Here is a 27829-nt window from a genome sequence, read left to right as displayed (position 1 = left end):
CATGGCCCTGTGGGTAGTGGAGCAGGCCCAGGGGCCGTGTAGCCTGGTTCTGCTCCTACTTCTTGTGTTCTAATTCTGTGTTAGATTTCAGGAGATGGTTTTATTCCTGTTCCTGGCTGGGGTGGAGATCGCCTTTACAGAAGGTAAGTTGTCGAAGTTTCGACTGTTCAATAAGACTCTGTGAAACAAAGTGATCGTCAAAGGCAGACTTTATTTAACTACTTGCTAGCAAGGGGAGCAATCACGTAGGCAAAGGCTATCGTGACTTCTCCGAATACATGGACAAAAACACCTCTTTTTATACACAAAGATCAAAACCTTTTATCACATGGTATAGTATTGAGAGACACAATTAATAACATTAAAAAGAGATGAGTAAGGAATGTTTAAGGTCAACAAGAAGATGACTAAAGGGTCAGCAGAGCCTTGGTGTCTTAAGATAAGGTTAGCCAATAGATAATCAAAAGTCATGATGCAGGAATACCTTTAGATAAAGTTAATTAATTTTATACAATGGAGACGGTTTGTCTCTCACTTTGTTTCTGGACATTCATATGAATGTTTACAGTACATGTCCTTCGGTTATCATGCTTTTTGTTCTGCTAAGCTTATCTTGTTTACTGGAACTGCTTAGCCTGCAAGCTACAAAGGAGTCACATCCTCTTCCTTAAACCGCTTCCTAATATGGGCCTGCCCGTTTCCCCTTATGTTATACTGTGTGAAGCCATTTTGGCCTGTTGAAACAGTTCCAGACTCCATTTTAATATAAGAGAGTATGTGTGCTTATTTTATACTAATATGTGTGGATATATATTTCTATGCTGATGCACTTCTACATTCCCCCATTTTGTCCTACCTAGGACAATATAGCCCACATTAATTCTTTCAGTCCCTTTTGTCGGTCCTCGTGCCAAATTTAAATTTTGGCCTAAGGATACCGACTTCATTTCCGTTTTGACCATCCCCGGGATAATACCTGTATGGTTATAATTGGGTTGATACCATCCCTGGAAGGTGGTCAGATTATAACCTGCTGATCTCCACTGAATCATATCCATGGTTCTGTCTGGGTTGCCTGAACTATTTCGCCTTATGATCCATTCTGCTGTTTCGGAAATATTAAAGGGAATAGATCTTAGTGGGATTCCTCCTGTGGTGTGAATGGGTATATGGACACAGACCCAGCAACTAGATCTACCACTATCCTTAGCATGCTCGTAAGCCATATACAGAAAAGTGTTAACATGTAATTCTCGTTTCTTTCGGGGTTCTTCAATATATCTCTGACAGTTTACGTATACCATCTCAAAGAGCACATACAGCGTGAACAATAATTTCATCGTCTCAAGTCTTTTTTTTTTAAATGTCCCCGTCTGGTGCTTTCTTGCAATGGGATGCGTGTATCCAGGTCGGTCTTTCCTTGTTTTTAACAGCTGTGTTCGTTGTCAGGAGTACTTGGTATGGCCCTTCAAAGCGTGGCTGTAGTCCGTTCTTTCTTTTGAAGACCTTTACGTATACGTTATCTCCTGGTTCCAAGTTATGGCACCTTCCTTCCGCTGGTTCCGTTTGCGCCTCTTTTACCTGCTGGTGAAAGCTGGAAATACATCTAGTTAATGCAATACAATAGTTTAACATGTTCTCATCCATTTTATGGATGTCCATTTGCTTAACCGCAAGTGACGCTGAAAATGGCAGTCTTAGGGGTCGTCCCATAACAATCTCATGTGGCGATAGTCCGGTTGTCCTGTTAGTTGCTGCTCGCATTATCATCAATGCTAGGGGTAATAGTTCGACCCATTTAAGTCCAGTTTCATTGCAAAGTTTAGAAAGTTTATTCTTCAGCATACCATTATATTTTTCTACCAGTCCCGCTGACTGTGGATGATAGCTGCAGTAGAAGTCCATTGTCACTTGAAAGTTGTGCAGGTATACCAAATCGTGGTACAATTTCTTTTAACAAACATTTTGCAACAGTAACTGCATCATTTTTTTTTACATGGAAAGGCTTCAATCCATCGTGAAAACACATCTACAATAACTAATACATACTTAAATCCTAAACATACCGGTAATTCAATAAAATCCATCTGTAAATGTACAAAGGGTCCTGTTGGATTTGGGTGGGAGGCAGCCTGTACCTTTTCCGTTTTACCTGGGTTCATTGTTTGGCAGGTAATGCGTTGTTCACTAATTTGTTTTGTAATTGTCATAATTCCTGGTGCATACCATGTTTGATTAATATAGCCTGCCATCCCCCCTTTGCCCGCATGCGTGAACATGTTAACGCATCGGGCAATCCATGGACTTAAAGATTTAGGAGCCACCATACGGCCATCCTGGTGAACCCATACCCCTTCGGGTGTTTTAAAACAAGAATCATTCACCCAAGCTAACACTTCGTCCGGACTGGCCTGTAATTGATAGGCCAAAACGTCATCAATTGTGGGTGGGGGATTGTCTGGATCTTGATTTCTAAGAACATATGCAGACACTTGTGACCCTGTATCAGAAAGAGCAGCAGCCTTAGCTGCTCGATCCACCCTATCATTGCCCAAAGAAGTCTGGTCTTGATTGCCTGTATGTGCTTTGCATTTAATAACAGCAATTTTTTTTTTTTTTTTTAGGACACTGGAGAGCCTTTAAAAGGTTATCAATTTGTTCAGCATTTTTAACTGTAGATCCTGATGAAGTCAGGAATCCTCTAAGTTTCCAAATTTGACCATAATTATGAGTGACTCCAAATGCATACCGAGAGTCAATATAAATATTCACTGATTTTCCTGTAGCTAAAATATATGCTCTTGTAACGGCAAACAGTTCTGCTTGTTGTGCTGAAAAGAAAGATGGTAGTCAGCATACTTGGATAATTGAATGATCATTGGAAATGGCATATTCACTTTTTTTGCGAGCCCTTTTCGTCTCTGAGGGCTGATCCATCCACATAAAATATAAAATCGCTATTGTCCAGAGGAGTTTCTACAATGTCTATACGAGGCTTAGTGATAAGCTGAGTCACTGATTCACAATGCCTCTTGGGTAGGTGATACAGTAAGTAGACGACCTGCTAATTGCATGAGGGTTAACCCATCGGTTAAGACAATGTTCTGTAAATCCTGTTTGAGGCACTGCGGAAAGAGAGTTTAGCTTTCTGTATAGCCTTGTGGCAGCCTGGTCCATGTGTATTGGGTTCCTTTGAACGTGAAGGCAAACAGGAACTGGGAATCTTGGTGAATAGGAATGCTGAAGAAGGCTGAGCAGAGATCAATGACCGTATAATACCTTGCATTAGGAGGTATACTGATCAGGATGGTGGCTGGGTTTGGGACCACCGGGTAGGCAGGGAGAACAGACTCGTTAACTGCTCTTAGGTCTTGAACCAACCCTGACTTATTCTCCACTCCTGTTGAACTGCAGCTTTTGATAGGCGTAGGACCATCTGTCCTAGATCAGAAGGTTTGAATTCATGCGCCACTGCTAGTGTACAGTGTGGCTTCGAGTCTTTTACCCTGAATAATTCCCATGCTGTTTGGGTCAACAAGATTGGTGACGCTATTCCTTCTTGCCCAATTAAAATTCTTCGGATTTTAAGTGAATATTTCTGATGCAGAAAGGGCTTGTAATTAATTGCCACTTCTAGATCTTCTCCCGTTTTGTCATAATAGGCTATACAATGCAATTTATCATGCCAATGTCCTAAATTAAACTGCTTCTGGTATTCTGATACTGATCTTGTGGCATACTGCAATGCTCCCACAGCCATCAGTAATTCTTTACTGAGGTTGTCATCATGATTAGTTCAACAATACAAAATAGGAGAATTGTGGACCTGCAATGGGTACATCCCACATCTGTCAGTTGGAACATATACCTTCAGTCCTTTTTCCATACATGATATCACTGCTTTCATTTTACACAACAAATCTCTTCCTAATAAGTTGATGGGAACGTCTTCAGATAATAAGAATGCATGCTGTTCATGAAAGTCTTTCATCTGTACATCCAATGGAGTGGGCCATACCATAGTCTGGGTTGTTCCTGAAAGTCCTACACACTTGACACTCTGATTGATACAAGGTGCTCCTACTGCATATTGTTTAGTCAAGACCGAATTAGTTGCTCCAGTGTCTACCAAAAAATGGAACTTGTGTTCCATTCATATTTAAATTTATAAATGGCTCTTCTTTAGAATTTAATGATACTGCAGGCAATTGTACCACAGCCTGTTGTTCCTGGGCAATGTCTGGGGTGGGCTCTAAGTAACGTCATGCTGAACAATTTGGATTTTGTCCAAACTCTTCGTTTGGGCCACTTTGTTTTCCCCAGGGATTGCTAGTTGTCCAATTAGTCTGTGGACAAGTGTGAACCTGGGCTTGGGTATTTCTGTTTCCGGATAAATTTTGTGGACCCTGCCAACCCTGATTTATTTAACTTTTTGTTGTTTATTCTGTTCCTGATTAATCTCATCCCTCTTTTTATTATGTTTACTAACTTCTATACTTCGTTCGCGTCGCCTCTCTGCTTCCTTTTTCCAATCTGAGAAGGCTGACCAATTAACTTCCTTTTTTTTTCTTTTTCTCTGCGGGTCTCTAGTTACGAGGCAATTCTCTAGACATGTTATTCTGTCTAAATTAAAGGTTCCGTCTATAGGGAATGGGTATTTGTCATTCTTGGTCCAATTAGACCATTTAGGTAAATCATTTGTGGATGATCGGCCACAATTTTGAAAAATATGGAAAGCTGGGGTTCCCCTTTCGGGGACCTTTCTTTTGTGCAGCTCCCATCCTAGTTAGCTTTCAATTTCCACTAGCTGCACTTGTTCTGGGTCGCAAGTTTTACCCTCAACCCTCTTACGACCCCTACAGGCTGACCAAAGTGCTGAAAGCGATGAACAATAACATACAATAATAACAATCAAGAAATAACTTGAAGGTCCAAACAGGTACACAAAAGAACTCAGACATAAAATAACATAAGTACAGTTATGCAGGCTTTCTACAAAAGCTAAATTACAATCCGACAGTTTTCTCGATCTGCGTGGTACGCTCTACAGATCGAGGCCTTATTTTACAAGCTTTTAACAACTAATGACTGAGTATCACGATCCTAAGTGCCTTTATGCCTCTCCGCCCACTTCAGGGTCCTGACCTTCGCGTGGGGGATTTCCCCTCTTAACAACCGGTCTGCGCGTTTGAGACAGGCACTTCCTTGTCCTAGTCGATCAACTCAGTCACTAACAGTTTTCCTTTAAATCTTTACAAATTTTACATATGCATATAAGCGTTATTTTACAAAACAGTTGTGTTTTATTTCTGAATCCTTATTCTATACTTATCCTTACTCTAACTGCCTATCTGTCCTTCGGGATTACTAGGTAGTCCCTTCACAGATTACGTCACTGTGCACTCTCTGCCTATCCTTCGAGCTAGTCTCTTCACAGGCCCTCTGGTACCCTTATTTCTTTCTTTCTGTGTCTATCCTTCAGGCTAATCCCTTCACAGTACACTCACATATATTCCGGAACTCAACCTGGTCGCGACCTTTCTGTTGTCTCCCTTTGTCCGATAGTTTTGAAACCTGAACCGGCAGTATCCTTCTCCTTTTAATGTCAAGATAAAAGAAGCAAAAGGTTACACAAGTTAACTCAAGTTCCAAACACACATGAGTCTTAACAGATCGCAGTGCTCCCGTCGGAAGTAACAGACTACACCAACTATGTATCTAAAGAGAAATCCTTTTCTGTGAGAAAACCTCACTTATGGCCATTCAGGATTTGTCATTAGCAAAGTATGGTGTCCTCGTCCGTGACTTACCGAAAGGCAGCAAGCGATCTCGGTGGAACCTCCAAGAAACTGTCGAAGTTTCGACTGTTCAATAAGACTCTGTGAAACAAAGTGATCGTCAAAGGCAGACTTTATTTAACTACTTGCTAGCAAGGGGAGCAATCACGTAGGCAAAGGCTATCGTGACTTCTCCGAATACATGGACAAAAACACCTCTTTTTATACACAAAGATCAAAACCTTTTATCACATGGTATAGTATTGAGAGACACAATTAATAACATTAAAAAGAGATGAGTAAGGAATGTTTAAGGTCAACAAGAAGATGACTAAAGGGTCAGCAGAGCCTCGGTGTCTTAAGATAAGGTTAGCCAATAGATAATCAAAAGTCATGATGCAGGAATACCTTTAGATAAAGTTAATTAATTTTATACAATGGAGACGGTTTGTCTCTCACTTTGGTTCTGGACATTCATATGAATGTTTACAGTACATGTCCTTCGGTTATCATGCTTTTTGTTCTGCTAAGCTTATCTTGTTTACTGGAACTGCTTAGCCTGCAAGCTACAAAGGAGTCACATCCTCTTCCTTAAACCGCTTCCTAATATGGGCCTGCCCGTTTCCCCTTATGTTATACTGTGTGAAGCCATTTTGGCCTGTTGAAACAGTTCCAGACTCCATTTTAATATAAGAGAGTATGTGTGCTTATTTTATACTAATATGTGTGGATATATATTTCTATGCTGATGCACTTCTACAAAGTACTGTAGAAAATATAGGGACAGAGTGATCTCCTGGAAGAGTTTCGATCGCCTAGATGGGTCGGAGAGGAATTTCCCAGATTTTTTCTCCCAAATTGGCCATTGGGTTTTTTATCTGGTTTTTCGCCTCTCCCGGGTGATCACATGGGTTCGGGTGGGATGGAGAGTGATAGAAGATTTGAGGTTAGGATCAGATCAGCCATGATCTTATTAAATGGTGGAGCAGGCTCGAGGGGCCGATTGGCCTACTCCTGCTCCTATTTCTAATATAACAACAGAAAAAGCTGGAAAAACTCAGCAGGTCAGGCAACATCCGTGGAGAGAAATTTGAGTTGACGTTTCGGGTTGGACCCTTCTTCAAAACTGGAAAGAAAAGAAACTAGATCGAAGGCAGGGCTGCGATCGGACAAAAGAATAAAAGAAACAAAAGAAGTAAAAGAGATTAGAAGCTAGACGAGATGGTAATAGGCTGGGATTAGGTGTAAAGTGTACTGGCAGGGCAAAAGATAGCTGCCAGGTGTGAGAGAGAAACAAAAGGCGCCACATGAACACACTCGACTTCTCTCTTCAGCAACACCGGCGCACTCTATCTCAAAGCTGTCCGGGTCCACAGTTCCATTTCATCCTTCGACTCATCCGACGCTTCAACAAAAAACTTTTCTTCTTCCTTTCCGATGTCAAGGATCGCAAGCTTCATCAACTCTTGGACACCAACGCCCCTCCGGAACCTTCTTCCCCTTCACTTTCCTCTGACCCCCCTTCTCCCAATCCCACCCCCTGCCGCGTTTTCACTATCCCCTCTGACCTTCCACTCTCTGACCCTGAACGATCAGTCCTCAGCAAAGGCCTGAGCTTCATCCCCTTACGCCCCCACCTCAATGAATTTCAAGCTCGGCACGATGTTGAGCTCTTTTTCCGCCGCCTTCGTCTCCATGCCCACTTCACTGGCCAGGAGTCTTCCCCCCACACAACTGACCCTTTCTCCCGCTTGCAGAATTCCCGTTCTACCTGGACCCCTCCCCCTGGCCTCTTACCCTCTCTAGATCTTTTCATCGCTAACTGCCGCCGTGACATCGGCCGTCTCCATTTCTCTGCTCCCCTCACTCACTCCAACCTACCTCCCTCTGAACTTGCAGCACTCCATTCTCTTAGATCCAACCCTGACATTGTCATTAAACCCGCTGACAAGGGTGGTGCTGTTGTTGTTTGGCGTACTGACCTCTACCTAGCGGAAGCTGAACGCCAACTCTCCGACACCTCCTCCTACCTCCACCTGGACCATGACCCCACTACCGAACATCAAACCACCGTTTCCAAGACTGTCACTGACCTCATCTCCTCTGGAGATCTTCCCCCTTCTGCCACCAACCTCATAGTTCCCCAACCCCGCACAGCCCGCTTCTACCTCCTTCCCATGATCCACAAACAGGACTGCCCTGGTAGACCCATCGTTTCAGCCTGTTCTTGCCCTACAGAACTTATCTCTTCCTATCTTGACTCTATCTTTCCTCCCCTTGTCCAGTCTCTTCCCACCTACATCCGCGACTCTTCGGACGCCCTCCGCCACTTTAACAGTTTCCAGTTTCCTGGCCCCAACCGCTTCCTTTTCACCATGGACGTACAATCCCTCTACACCTCCATCCCCCACCCGGATGGCCTGAGGGCGCTCCGCTTCTTCCTTGAACAGAGGCCCGACCAGTCCCCATCCACCACGACCCTCCTCCGCCTGGCTGAACTTGTTCTCACATTGAACAACTTCTCCTTTAACTCCACTCATTTCCTCCAAATCAAAGGTGTTGCCATGGGTACTCGCATGGGTCCTAGCTATGCCTGCCTTTTCGTGGGCTATGTGGAACAATCTTTGTTCCAGTCCTACTCGGGTCCCCTCCCTCACCTCTTTTTCCGATACATTGATGACTGTATCGGTGCCGTTTCCTGCTCTCGCCCCGAACTTGACAATTTCATTCACTTTGCCTCCAATTTCCACCCTTCCCTCACCTTCACATGGTCCATCTCGGACTCTTCCCTTCCCTTCCTCGACTTCTCCGTCTCCATCTCTGGGGATAGGTTATCGACCAATATTTACTACAAGCCCACTGACTCCCACAGCTACCTGGACTACACTTCCTCCCACCCCGCTTCCTGTAAGGACTCTATTCCATTCTCCCAGTTTCTCCGCCTCCGCCGTATCTGCTCCGACGACGCCACCTTCCACACCAGTGCTTCAGACATGTCGTCCTTTTTCCGCAACCGTGGATTCCCCTCTACCGTGGTTGACACTGCCCTCGACTGTGTCAGTTCTATCTCCCGCACTTCTGCCCTCACCCCTGCCCCTCCCTCCCGGAACCACGATAGGGTTCCCCTTGTCCTCACCTTTCACCCCACCAGCCTCCACATTCAACGGATCATCCTCCGGCATTTCCGCTACCTCCAAAGTGATCCCACCACCAAACGTATCTTCCCCTCCCCTCCCCTTTCAGCATTCCGCAGGGACCGCTCCCTCCGAGACACCCTAGTCCACTCCTCTATCACCCCAAACAGCCCTTCCTCTTCACCTGGCACCTTCCCGTGCAAGCGGAGGAGATGTAACACCTGCCCCTATACCTCCCCCCTTCCCACTGTCCAGGGCCCCAAACACCCCTTCCAGGTGAAACAGCGATTTACTTGTACTTCTCGCAATCTAGTATATTGTATTCGCTGCTCACGATGCGGTCTCCTCTACATTGGGGAGACCAAACGCAGATTGGGTGACCGCTTTGCGGAACACCTCCGTTCAGTTCGTAAGGGTGACCCCGAGCTTCCGGTCGCCTGTCATTTTAATTCACCGCTCCATTCCCACTCGGACCTTACCGTCCTTGGCCTCTTGTATTGTTCCACGGAAGCTCAACGTAAACTCGAGGAACAGCACCTCATCTTCCGATTAGGCAGTCTGCAGCCTTCCGGACTCAATATCGAGTTCAACAATTTCAGATCATAAGCTGGGCCCCCATTTCATTTTCTCTTGTATTTGTTCCACTCCTTTCCCCCCCCCCCCCTTTCCTTTTGTTTCTCTCTCACACCTGGCAGCTATCTTTTGCCCTGCCAGTACACTTTACACCTAATCCCAGCCTATTACCATCTCGTCTAGCTTCTAATCTCTTTTACTTCTTTTGTTTCTTTTATTCTTTTGTCCGATCGCAGCCCTGCCTTCGATCTAGTTTCTTTTCTTTCCAGTTTTGAAGAAGGGTCCAACCCGAAACGTCAACTCAAATTTCTCTCCACGGATGTTGCCTGACCTGCTGAGTTTTTCCAGCTTTTTCTGTTGTTATTTCGGATTACCAACATCTGCAGTATTTTGCTATCGTCCTAGTTCTTATGTTCTTATGTTCCTAGTAGTTTTCTTACGTCATATATATCACTTGCAGAAAAGCTTTAGGGAGGTAGTTTAACCATGGGATACCAGAGGGCAGAAGAGACACTATTGGAGGCAATGTCGTGCCCGCATTGTGACCGGATCGCCAGCAGGGCCATCATCTGGAAACATGTGGTAAAACTGAGTGAGCCAAAAGTTTCTCGAGCTTACTGTTGGCAAAGACAATAGCAGATCTGTTTTACAATTTTAGATCGTGTCTGAGGTAAGGATGTCTGTGTAATGCCTGCACTGCAGTCAAGCAGCCAGGCCTCAATAACGAGCTGCAGAAAATGGGAGCAAAAATCCTTGGCTGCCTTGAAAGGCCACTCAGTTTGAAAATGTATCTATAATTGTAATTATCCTTCATAGGGGTAAGAAATCACTGCTTGGAAAAGAGGAACTTTAACTTCTCCGTTAAGTCTGCCAATCAAATTCCTCTTTACTGTTGGCTTTACTGAGTCCATCGTTGTGACTGACTGCTCATGAGAAGCAGGGCAATGTTTCTGGGAGAGGCCAGAATCACATTGCACTTACTGGACTTTCCATATTCCACTCTTAGCTGCAAATCTCTAATCCTTACCTTTGCATCAACCAACCATCAGGTCTTTTTGCATTAATGCCTAATCCTCTGAGGCGCCAGTTATAAATCTGGTATTTGAAAAATGACATACCTTACAGTTCTAAAATCTACCTCCCATCCAAGGCACCAGAGCTTGGATTATACGGATGAACCAGTGGTTGAAGAGTTTCGGGGGGAAAAAATCAGTATCGCCCCGTTTGGGGCGCCATTATCGGCCGTGCGCAAAGTTTAGCGCCTGGCGCTAATTATCGCCTCCGACGGCAAACTTGGCTTTTATCGCCCCGGAGGTGATTGGAGCGCTAAATCAGGCACTTCACACCTGTCTTAAGGCGCAAAGGCCGAGCAGCGAGGCGCTACCTCAGAACGCTGGCGAAGCAAGGAAGGGCAAATCAAAATGAACCTGCAAAGTGCTGCTCAGTACTCAAAACTCCTTCACACAGCGTTGAATCTCTCCAGAAGTCTCTCTTTCTCGCTCACAGAATGCCTGGTGCAAAAATGTCACCGGCAAAAAAAGGCAGGATGCGGTCGCCTTTAAATAGCGCTCCCCCAGTCCCTTTCTGACAGCAAAACGCTCCCCTCAACCTGTCGTTGCTAGCGGCAGGCATTAAGGCAGGGGGCGCCACTCAATATCCGGTCCGGGGCGCTACCGGGGCGTTGCGCACTAGAGTGACGTCACAATCTGCCGGCACAGGAGATTGTGGCAGTAGTGTTTAGTGCTGCCGCAAAATGTCTAGTTAATTTTGCGAGCGGCGCAAACGTCGTCGCGCCCGGGCGCTAGTTGCTTTGCGCCCCAATTGGCGCCCTCTTAAGGTGCTAACGGGAGGCGCAAACAACTGAATTTTTCCCCCTTGGTGTCTGCGCTGATGGCTCAATCGGTTTATCCAGTGAGGAACTGAGTCTTTGGGATGGCGCAAGTCTGAGGTTTGATCTATGGTCGGTGATGCCAGCTGATCTCAACTGGGGTGGTCCTAGGGTCACTGCAGTCCCACCTGATCATTATCAAGCAGCCCTTTTATGTGTGGGCATTAGGTGAGGGCAAGATCAGATGCCCCCTGTCCCCCAGCTCGAAAAGCCGACTAACACCCATCATTGTGAATCATGCTGAGCACTGGATGGAATACATGAGGACAATCATTACAGGGTACCCCAGCAAGGAGTACACACGTTCAGCAGAGGGAAGAAGGAAGAAAACTGGTGAAGGCAAAAAAAACAGGAGGAGGAATCGCAATCAATGGTTCCTAAATTCATATTCATATTCAGACTTCAAAAATCAAATTTGTTGAGCTAAATGTGAAGGATAAATTGGATATTTCATGTGGCTGTTTTACTGATGATACATGCCTGAGTTTAGACAAATTACTAAATATTCAGACCTCAGTGGGCCACCATCAAGCTTTGATCAATTGTTGTTTGAAGAAGGAACGTGAGTTATTCTCCTTCTATGTTTTTTTACTGTTTTCTCACAGAGAACCAAGCCTGTTTACATTGAATCATGTAGTACCTTACAATCAAATAGCACAGTTCAGCAACATTCAACAAGATGCACACAGCTGAAGACACTAACATAAAAACAGTACAGATTGTCTTCTCAGTTGGCCTAGAAACAAAGCAATCCACAATATTCGGACAGGGATATTCACTGCACTTCACAAGTCGGAGCATCTTGTACCCTTCATAGATCCAATAGAATAAATACATAAAGGCAGCTTCAAATAACATTTTGAAGATAATGCTGACCAAGTAAGTCCGCAGAAGAGAGGCATCAATCTTTACTTTTTGCAAATCTGCGTTCTGATTAAAGATTTTTATGTTCTTCTTGCCTTTTTTCCTTTGATAAACATGCATGCCAATGAGAAAGGCTGGAATGGACACGAAGAGGAGCTGGAAAACCCACAGCCTGATGTGGGAGATGGGGAAGAAATGGTCGTAGCACACGTTCCTGCAACCAGGCTGCTGTGTGTTGCACACAAAGTCGCTCTGCTCATCTCTCCACACAGTCTCAGCCGCCACCACCAAGACCAGGACACGGAAAATGAAAATGACCGAGAGCCAGACTTTCCCCAGCGATGTTGAGTACTTGTTCGCTCCGCCCAGCAATGATTGAAGGGACTCCCAATCCATTTTGGATGACCCTAGGAATAAACAGCACCAGTTACTTTACTGCAGCTAGGAATCTGGTAGGAACATAGGAACTGCTAGACAAGAAAAGACCAAGGTTCCTCTAGTTTGCCTGCTACCATCCTGGTGTTCTTGCTCAGGCCAACATCCCCAGCATTGAAGCTTTGACCATGCTCAATTAGCTCTGGTGGACGGGTCACGTTGTCCGCGTGCCCGATACGAGACTCCCAAAACAAGTGCTCTACTCGGAGCTCCGGCACGGCAAGAGAGCCCAGGTGGGCAGAGGAAACCCTTCAAGGACACCCTCAAAGCCTCCTTGAAAAAGTGTAACATCCCCACCGACACCTGTGCAAGACCGCACAAAGTGAAGGAGAAGCATCCGGGAAGGCGCTGAACACCTTGAGTCTCTTCGCCGGGAGCAAGCGGAAGCCAAGTGCAGGCAGCGCAAGGAGCGCACGTCAACCCAAGCACCCCACCCACCCGCCCCTTCAACCACCGTCTGCCCCACCTGTGACAGAGATTGTAGGTCCCGCATTGGACTCATCAGTCACCTGAGAACTCATTTTTAATGTGGAAGCAAGTCATCCTCGGTTCCGAGGGACTGCCTAAGAAGAAGAGAAGAAGACACACGATACAAGGATAATAGAGTTTGTGACTAATCACAGCAATCAATCTCTATTAATTGGTTTACAACAGATGAGGAAAACCCCTAGTGGTGGAATGTTTGGGGAACCAGAGGTCCAAAGTCATGTCTTCCTCCAAGCACGCTACACTCACCATGTGACATGTCTCATTTACTCATATACGGTATCCCAAAACATCTGCTTCCCAAATTGCTGTAAATGTTGTTATTAAACTATAGATAATAATATAAAATTAAACAGGCAGGTGATTCCTACACCAGTTAAAATCATGAACAGAATGGACGCAAATTGGGTGGAGATCTGACGTAACTGATCTCCACCCAGTTTTCTGATTGATGACACTCAATCGTGTGTACAAAATCTACCCTTGTACGTCTAAATGCTAATCATCAATCATGGTTGACATGACTATTTATCATCAAAACTCATGCCTTTCCAAACCAGTTAGCATCAAAGCTAAGTTTGCAACATGGCTACAAAGTGTAAACACAATAAATCACCACATAAACATTGATACATGTTCAATAAACCACCATAAAAAGAAAGCCAGTCTCACAAAACATCGTTATGTAAGAAACAGCTATTAGATTCATAGATGAAGTTTGACTCTTAGAACAGAAATTAAAACTGCAGCCAGGAACAGATGGGGGGAGTGTCAGCAAGGCCAATTAACAAACACCAAAATGATAGGAAGGTCATAAAATGCAAGGAAACATGGGAGGATAGCACTAGCTAGACAATACGAAGCCATAAAATGCCCTTGAAAAAACTTGACGAAACATTCCTCAGAAAGATAAGAGGAAAGGGCTCGGCAACCATGTAGAAAGAGACAGTGGGAGATGTTTTCCTGCATCACACTTGGGATATAGATTAAGTATAGGTGATTGACATTAAATAAATCACGGCCCACCGAAATAACTATAAATATAGTGGGCTGAGAGCAGAAGTTAGTCAGCGAGGGGCGAAGGCTTCTTCAAGGTGGAAATCAATGCTGGCTCAGGCCTAACACTTTGACTAAGTTTAGCCTCTGAGGTGGATCAATGCTAACTCAGGCCTAACACCTCCAACAGCTCGGGGGACGAATCAACAGCGGTGACTGCTGTTGCTGACTGCAGAGACTCGCTGACCCGGGACCTCCACGCTGCCTCATCAGACAACCAACCAACCGTCCGTCCGGTCGTGGCATTCCGCTTCGGGAGTCGTAGATCACTTTCTACTGTCACGGGTTGTATGTCTATTATACTCAGCTTAAACCATATGTAATATCTGATTATGCTTTCAAACTGTAGCTCTTTAATAAAAGTCGTACTACTTCTAAAGCCCTGTTGGGTAATCTGTGTGAGCCTGTGATCCGGATCTTACAGTTAGCAAAAATAGAAAAATTGCACCGATGTTTGCAATCACTCCAAGAATTTGGCACCTTTCCTGATGGAGACTAAGTTTTGTCGCAACAAATTAAATTAAATTGCAGGAGCACAGGAGCATTTTTTAAACAGGACAGTCGCAGTTGAATTGGCCAAAATTGACTTTAAAGAATTGTGATTAGGGCCAAATTGAACTAATTCAGGTTATTTCTACAAATTTGACACTGATTCCTGGGTCATAGCTGGCACCTGACTTTTGGCTGACTCCCTGAGTATTGGTTGTATCAGTCAAAGTGCTGCCATAGATTGTTCTTAAAAAGTTTTTAAAAAGCTGGTGAACATGAAGTCTTAGGGGGAGAAATTGGGTGGAGCCGCAAACGGGGCGCCAAGCTCGCCGGGCGCCAGATTTTGCGCTGCGATCGGAGCAGCAGCGATCGCCGGAAATTCAGCTTGAGCGCCCCAAGAGGGACACAGGGCGAGGCTCAAGGCGCTCCGCGTCCCTCTTAGGGCGCTGAAACTGAATATCGCAGCGCAACGTGCCCCAGCGCCACACGCTGCGGCACGGCGCGCTGCGGTACTGCAGGTCTTCCTTCCATTTTTAAGGGGGAGGGGCCTGCACCAGCGCGATGAGCGATCGCGAGTGCCGGCAAAAGAGCCCGGCATCGAGGAGAAGTGCCGGACTCTCGGAAAACAGCCGGCAATGCCGCGGGGGGAGAACAGGAGGCCGGGGACGGAGGTGCTGGCAGGCGGCCGCCGAAATAAACGGCCGCCCCGCACCTCCACCTTAATTTGTGCCACTGCCACCACAGGTAGGCCCCGTGAACCGGGCGCGATTAGCGAGCGGCGCTACAGAGGCGGTCGCTGCCAAATATCACGATTGGGGCGGTAGCGGGGCGCTGCGCACACCGATGATGTCATCGGTGGCAGCGCAGCGCAACAGGCTAATGCTGCCATTAGCGCCCCAGCTAAATATCGCGGGAGGCGTGGCCAGTGGCGCTAAAGCCACTGAGTGCCCTCTTTAGGCGCTAACTGGTGGCGCAGCCCACCGAATTTCTCCCCCTTTGTGTTGTTTGTGTCAGCTGTGGCTCAGTGGGCAGCACTCTCAACTCTGTGAGTCAGAGGGTTGTCAGTTCACATCCCACTCCAGAGGCTTGAGCACAAATATCTAGGCTGACACTCCAGTGCAGTGCTGAGGTAGTGCTGCATTGTTGGAGGTGCTGTCTTTCAGATGAGATGTTGAACTGAGGCCATGTCTGCTCTCTTAGGTGGATGTGAAAGATCCTATAGCACTAGTGTCCTGGGGGCAATATTTATCCCTCAATCAACATAGCAAAAACAAATTGTCTGGTCATTGCTGTTTGTGGGAGCTTGCTGTGTGCAAATTGGCTGCCGCGTTTCCTACATTACAACAGTGACTACACTTCAAAAAAGTACTCCGTTGGCTGTAAAGTGCTTTGGGACGTCTGATGATCGTGAAATGTGCTATAGAAATGCAAGTCTTTCTTTAACACAATATATGGGAAGCATTGAATATGGAAAATATTCCATTTGTGGCCTAGCAATAAAACCTATTTATAATTGTTTTTAGTATTGATCTATCTCTATCCCAGCTCTCACCTGTTCTCAGTACCGCCCTTGCTCCTTCATTTCCAAATTCAGACATAATCCGAGACGCAGTTTAATTCGAACAAAAGCAGTTCATTACAATATAAAATCAGGTTTCGAGCACTAGGCACATTACATTGCAAACGGGTCTCTGCGCTGCCACTTTCCTGTAACAAATTAGTTGTATATTCCAGTTATACCTTACATAAGCCTAGGAGTTAAGTCATGCAGTTTCCTGGATCAACATCCAGGCAACCAGACCCCCTCATGGGCTGCAGAAAAATGGAGCCAAGGTTCTCTGGATTCACTCCCCAGACTATAGAACGAAAGAGCACGAAGTCTGAAAACTTGTCCATAAATATCAATACCTTCAAGAAAACCTTGGCTGAAAGTGGAATTTGTCATTTTGTAATCTTGCGTGCCACATCAAAGACTAGCCTTTCTTCTATTGTTCACTTTTCAACAATCAATCATCATTGATGGACACAAGAGGTAAGGCAACATACCCAGGAGATGCTGGGTCCAATCTGAGGCTGGCTTACGTCGCACTTAATGAACTTTCCACATTCCACTGTTGAAGGCACTTTCATGCCGAAGGAGTGCCGGCAACGACAAATGTACAGCACTCCCACCATTGACCGCATTGTTACAATAACAGGCCTGAGCCCTGGAGATTCCGAAAGCAATGCAGACCCAGGTTCCCATGGGTGTCACGAACGACCAGCAGGTATCCACTTAGAAGTGAACCTGTGGAACCACATTCCCACCTTCAGCTGTGGAAACGGCAAGTATCAGCCTCCAACAGCCTTGAGTGAAGTGGCCTCGGAAAATATGATAAACAGGAGACAGTGGTGCATAGAAGTCAAAAGCTGCTGTTTGAATGTGCTCCATGGACCTCTTATGATAAGCTGCACTCCTTTATATCTCAACTTTGCTCATTGAACTGAACATCAACCAACTTTGAGTTATCAGGCATTTTAGGCACAATTATCAGTACTTTTTACATAAAATATTGTATTTAATCTCATTCTCTGAGGTTCTAACATCCGTCTTCTATTCAATACATGGTTTGTAGTTTAAATGATAGGACTTCTAATCTGCTTCAGGTTCCTTATCTTATATGTTTGAATCAATTTTTTTTATAATCCTTCTCAGTTTGGTGAACGTAATTTATTGAGGTTACATTCCCAGAGAATTACAGAAGGTTACAAAAAGGCAGTGATCACATACTCACAAGCAGCACAGCAATGAGTGAGTCGCAATGGCTGTAACATACAACAGTGACAAACAAAATAATCTGCAATTAAACGGCATCTAAATATCCGGAATTCTCTATTAACCAGCAAAATTCTCACTCCGAAAACAACACCTCAATAACCGGCAATGTTGCCGAGTCCGAGTCTCCTGCGGTGGCCGAGTTAGTCAGTGGGGGTAGTTCTCCAAACTGCCACTACTCGGCTTCTTGACGCTGTCGGAAGTCAGAACACCTCAATGCCCCTGTAACAAGAGTCTGACTCTCCCGCGCTGCCGGTAGTCTCTTCTGATCCGCCATTTTACAGGGGTACTGTGTGTCGCCCACGCTGCTGGTAGTCATTGCAGTGCATTACCCTCAACTGGCAGTACTGTACTTAATCAAGCATCTTCCACCATCCATTTAACACAACATTCTCTAGGTGAGTACCCAACTACTGTACACTGCACATTTCTTGATTTTTTTATTTTTCTTTGTTAAAAATAGCCTCGGTAGATAACCCTCTCCGTCATCCAGAATTTTTGATCAACCGGCAACACGCCGGTCCCGTCGGTGCCGGATACCAAAGAGTTTCCTGTACATGTAAGGAGCAGGTTAACCATTCCCTGCTGAAGTCCTGCAATGACTTGGTGAGCAATGAACTACATGTGTGTGTTGTATAATCGTGATTAATTCAGAAATCATTGTCTTTTGTTAACACACAGAAGTGAGATCTAAACCGCTCTCTCGGTCATCGTCGAACTTTGCCGTGCTGTTGCTTGAGGCCGTTAGTCCTCTGCTTTTTTCATTGTGTTCTACTGCAGAAAACAAGCTTTGCTTCCATTGCATCACGCAGTATCTTATAATCAAATAACACAGTTCAGCAACATTCAACAAGATGCACACAGCTGAAGTCACTAACATAAAGATAGTAAAAATGGTTTTCTCAGTTGGCCTAGAAACAAAGCAATCCACAATATTCGGACAGGGATATTCACTGCACTTCACAAGTCGGAGCATCTTGTACCCTTCATAGATCCAATAGAATAAATACATAAAGGCAGCTTCAAATAACATTTTGAAGATAATGCTGACCAAGTAAGTCCGCAGAAGAGGGGCATCAATCTTTACTTTTTGCAAATCTGCGTTCTGATTAAAGATTTTTATATTCTTCTTGCCTTTTTTCCTTTGATAAACATGCATGCCAATGAGAAAGGATGGAATGGACACAGAGAGGAGCTGGAAAACCCACAGCCTGATGTGGGAGATGGGGAAGAAACGGTCGTAGCACACATTCCTGCAACCAGGCTGCTGTGTGTTGCACACAAAGTCGCTCTGCTCATCTCCCCACACAGTCTCAGCGGCCACCACCAAGACTAGGATGCGGAAAATGAAAATGACCGAGAGCCAGACTTTCCCCAGCGATGTTGAGTACTTGTTGACCCCATTCAGCAGAGAATGAAGGAAATACCATCCCATTCTGGATCACTCTAGGAATAAACAGCACCAGTTACTTTACTACAGCAGAACATCTGGAAATGCATCTACACATCGTTTTAAAGATCTTGTGCATGCATGCACTTCCCATTCAACTTCTAGTGCTGATTTTTGACCACACTTATATGTCAGCATTCAAAAGTGAAGCTGCCAAGTCGAACATTTAGAACAGAATTCCTGTATGTAAACAGTTTGCCGTCACAATGTTGCTGCAGGCTCTGGCTGGTAGGTGGCACTGTGGAGTAGGTTTCTGTAGTTCCTGACCACTGCAGCTGGTCCTGTTGAATGGTTCTATAGAGACCGGGTTCATGCTCACATTGTGAATGTCCAATCTCTACAGGAGCTAGCTAACGCCACTGCAGAAAGAGGTGACATTCTTTACATAGACAGAGGAGCGAAAGGTAGCAGTGGGAAGAGAATCCTACCTTCAGCTGTATTCCCTACCCAATCTCCTGCCGCACCATCTGGTTAGCAGACTGGCATCGTGAGAGTTGTGAGCAAACTGCTCTCTATTTTCCCAGTGAGAGGTTTGAGTGCAAAATAGGAGATAGGAAATAAAAGGTGATGCTCTCTGTGAGTACCTGGAAGGTGCCTACGGCATAAAAATGTAGGTTATTTGTTAGCTAGACAATGACCCAGTCCTAATATATTCCTGGTCTCTGTCTAATATCTGTCCAACTCTCTTTAACAACTCTCCTTTCAGAACTTCCAAAAGGCACTCAGCAAAGTGCCACATAATAGGCTTGCCAGCAAAGTTGAAGCCCATGGAATAAAAGGGACAGTGGCAGCATGGATATGAAAGTGGCTAAGTGACAGGAAACAGAGAGTACTGGTGAACGGTTGTTTTCAGACTGGAGGAAGGTATACAGTGGTGTACCCAGGGGTCGGTACTAGGGCCATTGCTTTTCTTGATATATATTAATGATTTGGACTTGGTTGCACAGGGCACAATTTCAAAATTTGCAGATGACACAAAACTTGGAAGTATAGTGAACAGTGAGGAGGATAGTGATAGACTACAAGAGGACATAGGCAGGCTGGTGGAATGGACGGACACGTGGCAGATGAAATTTAATGCAGAAAAGTGCGAAGTGATACATTTTGGTAGGAAGAACATGGAGAGGCAATATAAACTATAGGGTACAATTCTAAAGGGGGTGCAGGAACAGAGTGACCTGGGGGTATAAGTGCACAAATCATTGAAAGTGGCAGGGCAGGTTGAGAAAGCAGTTAAAAAAAACATACGGGATCCTGGGTTTCATAAATAGAGGCATAAAGTGCAAAAGCAAAGAAGTTATGATGAAACTTCATAAAACACTGTTTTGGCCTCAACTGGAGTATTGTGTCCAATTCTGGGCACCACACTTCAGGAAAGATGTGAAGGCTTTAGAGAGGGTGCAGAAAAGATTTACAAGAATGGTTCCAGGGATGAGGGACTTGTTTCTAAAAGCTTCCCCACCACCGAGGTTAAGCTGACTGGCCTGTAGTTGCTGGGTTTATCCTTACACCCTTTTTTTGAACAATTGCAATTCTCCAGTCCTCAGGCACTACCCCTGTATCCAAGGAGGATTGGAAGATTATGGCCAGTACCTCTGCAACTTCCACCTGGACGTCTCTCAGCATGCTAGGACACATCCCGTCCTGTCCTGGTGACTCAACTACTTTAAGTACAGCCAGCCTTTCTAGTACCTCCTCTTTATCAAGTTTTATCCCATTCAATATTTCAACTACCTCCTCTTTCACTATGACTTTGGCAACATCTCCTTCCTTATTAAGGACGGATGCAAAGTACTCATTCAGTACCTCAGCCATGCCCTCTGCCTCCATGAGTAGGTCTCCTTTTTGGTCCCTAATCAGCCACACCCCTCTTTTACTACCCGTTTACTGTTTATATGCCTATAGAAGACTTTTAGATTCCTTTTTATTTTAGCTGCCAGTCTATTCTCATACTCCCTCTTTGCCCCTCTTATTTCCTTTTTCACTTCCCCTCTGAACTTTCTGTATTCAGCCTGGTTCTCACTTGTATTCTCAACCTGACATCTGTCATACGCCCTTTTATTCTGCTTTATCTTACTCTCTATCTCTTTCATCATCCAGGGAGCTCTGGCTTTGGTTGTCCTACCTTTCTCCCTCGTGGGAATGAGCCTCGACCGTACCCAAACCATCTCCTCTTTGAAGGCAGCCCATTGTTGAATTACACTTTTGCCTGCCAATCTTTGATTCCAATTTACCTGGGCCAGGTCTGTTCTCAACCCACTGAAATTGGCCCTCCACCTATTAAGTATTTTGACTCTAGATTGCTTTTTTCCTTTTCCATAGCTAACCTAAACTTTCTGATACTATGATCACTGTTCCCTAAATGTTCCCCTACTGATCCACCTGACCCACCTCATACCCCAGAACCAGATCCAGCAATGCCTCCTTCCTCATTGGGCCAGAAACAAACTGATCAAGAAAGTTCTCCTGAACACACTTCAGAAATTCTTCCTCCTCTCTGTCCTTCACACTATTATTATCCCAGACTATATTAGGATAATTGAAGTCCCCCATTATTACTACTCTATAGTTATTGCACCTCTCTGTAATTTCCCTGCAAATTTGCTCCTCTATATTGTTCCCACTAGTAGGTGGCCTATAGAATACACTTAGTAGTGTAATGGCACATAGAAGATAGGAGCAGGAGTGGGTCATTCGGCCCCTCGAGCCTGCTCCGCCATTCAATGAGATCATGGCTGATCATCTAAATTCAGTACCCTGTCCCTGCCTTCTCCCCATATCCCTTGATCCCTTTAGCCTTAAGAAATATATCTAACTCCTTCTTGAATATATTTAATGAATTGGTCTTAACTGCCTTCTGTGGTAGAGAATTCCACAGGTTCACCACTCTCTGGGTGAAGAAATTCCTCCTCATCTCTGTCCTAAATGGCTTACCCCTTATCCTTAGACTGTGACCCCTGGTTCTGGACTCCCCCGCCATCGGGAACATCCTTCCTGCATCTAGTCTGTCTAGTCCTGTTAGAATTTTATAAGTTTCAATGAGATCCCCTCTCATTCTTCTAAACTCCAGCGAGTATAAGCACAATCGACCCAATCTCTCCTCATACGTCATTCCTGCCATCCCAGGTATCAGCCTGGTGAATCTTCGCTGAACTCCTTCCATGGCAAGAATATCCTTCTTCAGATAAGGCGACCAAAACTGCACACAATACTCAAGATGTGGTCTCACCAAGGCCCTGTACAACTGCAGCAAGACATCCTTGTTCCTGTACTCGAACCCTCTCGCTATGAAGGCCAACATACCATTTGCCTTCTTAACCGCCTCTATTGTTTAAAATGTGATGATTTATTTTTATTTAGGTTGTGTGAAAATGTGATTTCTATTATGCTTACGGGGTTTCCGTACGTAAATGGAATCCCCATAAACATAATGGGCATCCCCCTTTGTGATTGGTTGGGCTAGCCCATGTGATCCCAGGGACACTTGCAAACCACATGCGCCCCCGGGTACGTGGGCCTTTACGCAGGTTGTACGCCTGCATGCCCAGGAGCGCGAGTCTTCGTAGGTCCGGGGTCATCAAGTAAGTACGGATTTTACTTGTGGTTCGGAGGCATTCACCCACGGGAAGCCTCGGACCGCAATCTGCAATTTCTGATAGAATTAGAATTAGATACTTATCGGCAAACCGGACTTAAATTTTTTTTTCTTTTCTTAAAATAGTATTACAGAATTCATAGAATCATAGAAATTTATGGCACAGAAGGAGGCCATTCGGCCCATCATGTCTGTGCCCACCAAAAAAGAGCTACCAAGCCTAATCCCACTTTCCAGCTCTTGGTCCGTAGCCCTGTAGGTTACGACACTTCAAGTGCATATCCAAGGACTTTTTAAATGTGATGAGGGTTTCTGCCTCTCCCACCCTTTCAGGCAGTGAGTTCCAGACCCCCACCACCCTCTGGGTGAAACAAGTTCTCCTCAACTCCCCTCTTCGTTAACAGTTTTTTTGTTTAATTAAAAATAAATAAGGCCAGGTGAAATAAGTTATTGAACACTGACTCCTTACACAGTTCAAATAAAACATTCCGGCCTAGAAATTGAGTGCCCTTAGCGCCGATTTTGCGGCGCTAGAGGGCCTAGCGCTGCATTTGGCGCTGGCGCCGAAATTGCCTGGGGCCCTTACGCCGCGGTAGACCGGTAGCGCTGCGCCGGCACCGATGACGTCATCGGTGTGCGCAGCGTCCCGGTTGCCATGCCGACGGGCCCCAGCGCCGAAATTCAGTTGCGGCCGCCTCGCCCGTGACAGCCGCAACTAAGACTCTGGCAACAGAGTCTTACGAGTCTTTGCGCCGGCGCATTAAAGGCCCCGCGGCGGCCGGCCGCTTTCCCGCCGGCCGCCTGGCCGCAGCTCCCTCCCCGGACTTCCCCCCACCCCCCCCCCCCGGAACAGAAGCAAGCCCGGCACTTGTCCGAGGTGCCGGGCTCATTTTTTAAAAGATTTTTGCGGGCCGCGATCGGATGCAGGCAGCTCCTCCTTAAGGGAAGGAGGAGGCCTGCACTTCCCGAGCCTGCCGCACCGCATCGGGTGCCGCAGCGCCGGAATTGCGGCGCGAAACGGCAGTTAGCGCCGATTTACCGCCGCAAAGACCCTTCAGTAGCGCCGGCAGCCGTTTGGGCGCGGCCCTGCTGAATTTTTGGCGCGCGCAGGGGGACTTAGCGCCGGCACTAACTTCCGGCGCTAAAGCCCTGGCTAAGCCAAAACTCAATTTCTAGGCCTCCGTGTTTAATTAAAAGCTCCTACTGTGCAATCTTTTTTTCATTTGGAATATCCAAACAGCCTTCTGTGCTGCACCACACTGATGTACCAATGTCCTGTGCTGTCAAGGGTTACATCCATATTAGAAATCAAGCATGGGGTACTTGGCTTGAATACCACATCTGGACTTGTAACAAGATTCCGAGGAGGTGAAATTCAGTTGCTTTGCACCTCCCATTAGGGCCCCCAGGGGCACTAACAGGGCACAAAGCTCCTAGCGCCCAGACACGGCGCCACTAACGCGTCCCACAAAATTCAGTAGGACATTAGCGGCGGCAGTAGCCGGTAGTGCCCCGCGGCGCTGCACCGCCGGTGATGACGTCATCACCGTGCGCAGATCCCCGCTCACGCCCCGGCCACAAACTTCGGTTGCGCCCCCTGATATGTCCGACAGGGTGCAGCCGCGGCGGCGCTAGTTAAAGGGCAGGTGCCAGGTGGCCTTTTTTTTCGACCGACTGCCAGCACCTGCCCCCTTCCCCTTTTTTCTTCGGGGTGTCGGCCGCTATTGCTCAGCCCTGCACTCCTCTTGAGTGCCGGGCTGCTTTCCTGGCTCCCCGCTCTCCGGTGGTTCAGCAAGGGCCCTGGATCAAGCTGCACTAGGGCCCCTCCCCTTTAATCAGGGGAGGGAGGCCTGCAATGATGCGGCGCTACACACCAACGCGCGTGGCACTGTTGCACATAGCGCCGCGAAATTGACTGGTTGCACCCCAAGAGGGAGGGGAAGCACTTCCAGTAGCGCCCCACCACCTACTTGGGGTGCTACCACTGAATTTACGGCGAGGGGTGCTAACTTTTTCGGGGCGCTAAAAGTAGCGCCCCAGCGAAGTTAGCGCCCCAAAGGGGGCACAACCATATTTTTCCCCCCTAGATTCAACTTTCAGTGAAGGACATGATTCTGTGGGCTGCTTTCACCCACCTAATTGTGGCAGATCACAAAATGGTATCTGGGATTGCTCATCTAGCCCTCTGGCAGCTCAGCGTGGAATGCACTGTGGTGTAAGAAATTCAGAGGGAAAGAAAACTAACAATAATCATAAAAGTAAAGAAAAAACTCTGATTCAAGAAAATCAAAGGAAGCCAGATAATTAATCGGCTAAATAAAGCAAAAAATGGAATATCCTTTAACTTTGTATTGTGTCTATTTAAAGCTGTCAGGTATACTGGGTATTTTGTCTAAATATGTTTCAACGTTTTCTCCCACACAAGTCACAATCTTTCTTTGATTGATATCACTATGGTCATTGTTCCTCTTAAGGTTCTTCTAGTCTTTCTCCAAAGCTACAAAGACATAATTCTACACTCATTTCCACTTTCTTGCATTCCCACTGTATAAAATCAGGATTCACCTGACTCCTACAGTAACTCATTCTTTCCCAAGGACTTCAAACTATGGAATTCATTACATTCCTCAGCTATTGCTTTCTCCTACATACAGGCTTTTAACACTCAAGCTTGCGGGAGCTCTTTGGTAAGATCTCTCAATTACATAGAATTACATAGAATGTGCAGCACATTCAGCCCCACTGATCTATGCCAGTGTTTATGCTCCACACAAGCCTCCTCCCACCCCTCTTCATCTAATCCTATCAGCATAACCTTCTATTCCTTTCTCCCTCCTGTGATTATCTATGCTATTTGCCTTAACTACGCCTTGTGGTATTGAGTTCTACATTCTCACTTTCTCTGAGTAAAGAAGTTCCTCCTGAATTCCCTTTTTATTGGTGACTTATGGCCCCTAGTTTTGGTCTCCCTCACAAGTGGGAACTTCTTTATGTCTACCCTATCAAACCCCTTCATAATCTTAAAGACCTCTATCAGGTCACCTCCCAGCCTTCTCTTTTCTAGAGAAAAGAACCCCAGCCTCTTCAACCTTTCCTGATAGTTATAACCTCTCAGCTCTGGTATCATCCTTGTAAATATCTCTAAAAAGATGGTAAAAGGCAAACATTTGCGGGGAAATATTTCTTTCTGGAATCAGGTGGATTGTATTTTTAATCTAAAATTTTAACAGGACATAAAATAAATCCAGCTTACCTTGTTCTAAATTTAGAATTACTGTCTCACTGTAGAAAATATTGGGTGAAATCTCCGTCTGAAATGTCCTACGCTGATATCTTGACTGAAACCAAGCAGCTCCTCTGCCAATGTGGCTATAACCAGCAGCAGAACCAGTTTGAAGTAAAAACTGAAATGAGGCATCCATAAATGAAGAATGTAGGTGGACCTGCTATAGATGAACAAATACTCTCTTATGACGTCGTGATACATTTGTAATACGGCTCAGATGAATTGTGTAAAAGCACTCAATATCCTTTAATATCACAAATAAATCACTGATATATTGATACAGGTCTGTAGTTATTGGTGACTCGTTTGGAAGTACGGTACATTGTTTTTAAATCCAGATTAATGGATGGCTGTCGTAAGAACAATCTTATCATTTTGGGGAGTGGCATAGCATCTTCATGCTTTACCAAATAATTTTGACTGAAGAGTGTTGCACTTCCTGTTGGCACCATTAGTGCCTCTATTTTTGGAATGTATTGCAGTATGTTATAAGGAAACTCCATCCACTGGATATGAAAATACAGTATTTCATTTCCTCAAGATGGAGCACTTTATCACATCAAGTCAGTTCAACTGCTTTATTTCATCTTTTAAATATCTACACTGAGAGAAAAACAGATTACTGCTGCTGTCCAAACAAAAAAAAGAAGTGCATTGTGAGTGACACCTGCCATTACAAGGGTAAGTAAAGGATTTCTGGGCCCGAAATTCCAACTCTTTTTTCGGTGCAACAGCAGTACAGTTCTGGCATAGGAGACTGCAATTTGAGTCATAAGCCTGCTGCACTTGGAGTTATAATCATTCTAAACTACACACATAGTTCTGCTGGAATTAGCTGCTGGCAGATGACGTGCAAGTACAAGTATGCAAATAATGTGATCATGAAATCAAAGGCTCGCTGGCATGAAGGTCCGCACTGCTCCTGACTTAAATAGAGCATGTATAATAGAGGAGTTACCTGCATGACTTGTCAGACCAGGAAGTCATTGAGTTCACAGGCTTTGAATGTTCACAAGCTTTGACTGAAGCAGTTAGAAAAATATTTTCTCAGCTGCACAACTAAGAAGGAATTCTTCACGATAGCTTTCAGCAGTTTGAGACAGGGAAATCTTTTCTTCCACCCTTCTGTTACGGAGCCATCACCATGGGGCTGACAGTGAGCATTCTCGTATATGTCCTTATAACAGAGGAACAAAAGCAGGTAGAAGAGGAAATGAGAGAGGCTGTAACAAAAAAGACCAATTTGGAGATACTCTTCCATCAGAGTCTACAGACCATGCTATCCCTTGATGATGTCTTAGAAGAGGTCTTCTTAAGGAGACAATGGTTCAGTAAGGAGGCATAAAAGGAACTTGGGTCTCCTATTGCAAACTGACGTCCAAACATCCTGCCAAACACAGAAAACACAGAACACAAAGTGTTTGTATATATTTACAGCATGCTTCTTACTACCACTGTGCCTAACACTGGTGCCACACTGTGCCGTTCTTAGACCTATCCTGGTGTTACGCCAAGGTGATACCCAAGGGTCATATCACCAAAACCTTTCCCAGATTTCAAGGCAAGCATAGGTGCTTTCAAAGGTTTGGACTCACTGATGAGAGTGATCTGAAATATCAGAGTCAAAATAATCTAAGATAAGGTTTTTATAAAGAAAGAAAATGTAGCTATACCAGTCAATCATTCACAGAGAATCAGTAATCATTGTGTTGATGGCTGTAGTCCTTTGTGCTTGAAACTGACGACCCTCATTGGAAAGACATCAGTCTCGATGACTTCTCTGAAGACTATTAAAGTAAAATGAGAGGACCAAACTCTTCTGTACATTTCACAGACCCAAAAGCCTGTCTGGGGTCAAAAGCTTTCTGCTGTTCACGCTTCTGGTGGTTTTGTTTCTCCCTCAGGAAGAGCTGGTGCTCACTCAGTGGCTGACACAACAACTTACACTTATATAGCCCCTTTAACATAGAAAAACATCACA

At 45.3% G+C, this 27829-nt stretch overlaps 2 protein-coding genes across 6 annotated transcripts; both read right to left on the bottom strand.

The window, feature by feature from the left end:
• Positions 1-191: 191 nt before the first annotated feature.
• Positions 192-27829, bottom strand: LOC147103413 (gap junction beta-2 protein-like). Of its 5 annotated transcripts, none has more exons than XR_015072953.1 (2): positions 27522-27829; positions 192-1594 (listed from the first exon to the last, which is right to left on the bottom strand). XR_015072953.1 is itself a non-coding variant. In XM_085962976.1 (2 exons), exon 2 carries the CDS (start codon positions 18950-18952, stop codon positions 18188-18190), a length of 765 nt encoding a protein of 254 aa, XP_085819102.1. In that variant the 5' UTR covers positions 18953-18963; positions 27522-27609; the 3' UTR covers positions 17398-18187. The 5 variants fall into 5 exon arrangements, 3 of the variants coding, with proteins under 3 accessions (XP_085819102.1, XP_085819099.1, XP_085819101.1); XR_015072954.1 differs by lacking the exon at positions 27522-27829 and adding an exon at positions 5508-7217; XM_085962976.1 differs by lacking the exon at positions 192-1594 and adding an exon at positions 17398-18963 and having other exon boundaries at positions 27522-27609.
• LOC147103414 (gap junction beta-2 protein-like) lies at positions 9895-26890 on the bottom strand. Its single transcript, XM_085962977.1, has 2 exons — positions 26807-26890; positions 9895-12643 (listed from the first exon to the last, which is right to left on the bottom strand). Exon 2 carries the CDS (start codon positions 12630-12632, stop codon positions 11961-11963), a length of 672 nt encoding a protein of 223 aa, XP_085819103.1. The 5' UTR covers positions 12633-12643; positions 26807-26890; the 3' UTR covers positions 9895-11960.

The sequence above is a fragment of the Somniosus microcephalus genome, chromosome 20 (assembly GCF_052327205.1).
Source record: "Somniosus microcephalus isolate GS21.2 chromosome 20, FLI_Smic_1.0, whole genome shotgun sequence".
In the NCBI taxonomy this organism is placed as follows: Eukaryota; Metazoa; Chordata; class Chondrichthyes; order Squaliformes; family Somniosidae; genus Somniosus; species Somniosus microcephalus.
Note: the sequence above shows the minus strand (reverse complement) of the source record. Positions and strands in the feature narration are given on the sequence as shown.